Here is a 1,780-nt window from a genome sequence, read left to right as displayed (position 1 = left end):
GTTACACAAAGTACATCCCTTGAGATCGACATATTTACAATTCACACTATTGCAGGTGTGTGGGAGCCTCTGATTGGAATCAGCCAAAGCACGTTGGGGTCTGGTGCGGATGCTCAATGTATCTCGAAATGCGAGCTATGTATCGTAAAACAAAACAAAAGAATAGGGCGGCGGGTTCCAGCGGACGCCAGATTTGCAGACTGGAAAATCCGAGATATAATTATGCAGAAAACCCATCATTTGCGAGCTGCTTAGACATGAACACCCTACGATATGGAGCCGAGCTGCTCAATCTGCATGTGGATGTAGGGATGGATGATACAAATATATAAACAAGTGGATGTCTGGATGAATGATACCAACAGATAAAACATTGTATAATTTACGAGGAACTTCAAAATGATGGCTTGATGTCGATTAATTACCTGTCCTTGCGTTTTTCCAGAAAACGTTGCAGAGATTGCTGCCTAGCCATAGGGATATCTGCACATGTAAAATTCAGAGAGTTATTAACGGTCATTTTTATCTCGATTTGTGATTCCCCGAATATTTGGGTTTCTGGGAATCAACAATCGACTTAAGCTCAGGTTATTAACTGGCATTTTTATGTTGATGGTAGGTTCTGAGAATATTTTGATATTTTTATGGATAATTTTTTAACCTGCCAATGTCTGTCAGATTCTAGAATATTTCGAGAATCAGCAATATTAACTAGTATTTTTATGTTGATGGTAGATTCGGAGAATATTTTGGTATTTTTATAGTGATGATAGAATATTTTGAAATTGTATAAATAAAAGCTAGATTTGGAGAATATTTTGAAATTGTATAAATAAAAGCTAAGTTAAACAATTTACATGACTGTTTCTCAATTCCAAAATATTCTTAAATGGAATATTTTAATGAATTGTCTATGTAATTTAACCAGTTGAAGCAAATTACACCTTACCCAGGCATCCCGTATGGCGGAGCGTTGATGTGCTAAGGAAGCTCAAAGGCCTGCTGGAAGCTGCTGTTGTGGGGTTATCTGCAGAAGAATCCACCATATTCCCAGCCAACGCCATTATAGCTTGAACCTGGACATCAAAACCAGGAGTGGTTATTGAAATTATTACAATACAATCGCTCTAAAATCACAGACACTATAGTCAGTTCAAAGAAGACTTGGATAGCATAAAGCGTGCCTTTTGCGCGGACATGTCATAGACTCTCATCGTCCCTTTGTAGAAGATTGTTAGTTGAGGAGGCAACAAATAGGGTTTTGCCACAGGCCGACTTGAATCAGTGCTCGTCTGCCGAGGCAAAGATCCCGTAAAGTACTCTTGATTATCTAATGCCTCAGATTCTGCAGGGAGCTCTGTGTAATGGCCCTTACCATGAGTGGACTCGGCCTTTCTTTCATCCGACAACCCTTGAACTGAAAGCAGCTGCTGCATCACCTGAGGATTTATCATTGAGGGTCGATACATGCCTGAGGATTTATCGTTCTTGGGCTGATCCTTGAGTATGCAGGGAGCATTTCGAACACCAAAAAGGTCCATTGCTCTCTGAAAGCGGTAAAGTATCTTGAAATCAGAGGTAGCCTCTCCTTGCCCTCTCTAACGCTTCAGGATTTTTGCTCGTTGGTGGAATCTGCAAACAAATTCTCAATCATAAATAGCAACTCACATGAAGCGCTAAATTCTCTGGGCACAAACTTGATATATAAACAAGTTCGTGAAGAAAGTTCAGGTCAATAACAATGACTCGCGTATGTGGGCCGTTTCAACCACTGGGTGTC

The 1,780-nt window shown here is 40.2% G+C and overlaps 1 protein-coding gene across 1 annotated transcript; it reads right to left on the bottom strand.

Annotated features, from left to right (window-relative positions):
* Positions 1–220: 220 nt before the first annotated feature.
* Positions 221–1,541, bottom strand: LOC149203140 (protein TIFY 3B-like). Its single transcript, XM_089401773.1, has 4 exons — positions 1,185–1,541; positions 950–1,076; positions 426–483; positions 221–293 (listed from the first exon to the last, which is right to left on the bottom strand). The coding sequence occupies exons 1-4, from the start codon at positions 1,539–1,541 to the stop codon at positions 221–223; spliced, it is 615 nt and encodes a 204-aa protein (XP_089257899.1).
* Positions 1,542–1,780: the final 239 nt, after the last annotated feature.

Source organism: Pinus tabuliformis, chromosome 2_1 (genome assembly GCF_031772625.1).
Source record: "Pinus tabuliformis cultivar Carrire ecotype Pingquan chromosome 2_1, CPIR1, whole genome shotgun sequence".
In the NCBI taxonomy this organism is placed as follows: domain Eukaryota; kingdom Viridiplantae; phylum Streptophyta; class Pinopsida; order Pinales; family Pinaceae; genus Pinus; species Pinus tabuliformis.
The sequence above is the reverse complement of the archived record's forward strand: the minus strand, read 5'-3'. Positions and strand labels throughout refer to the sequence as shown.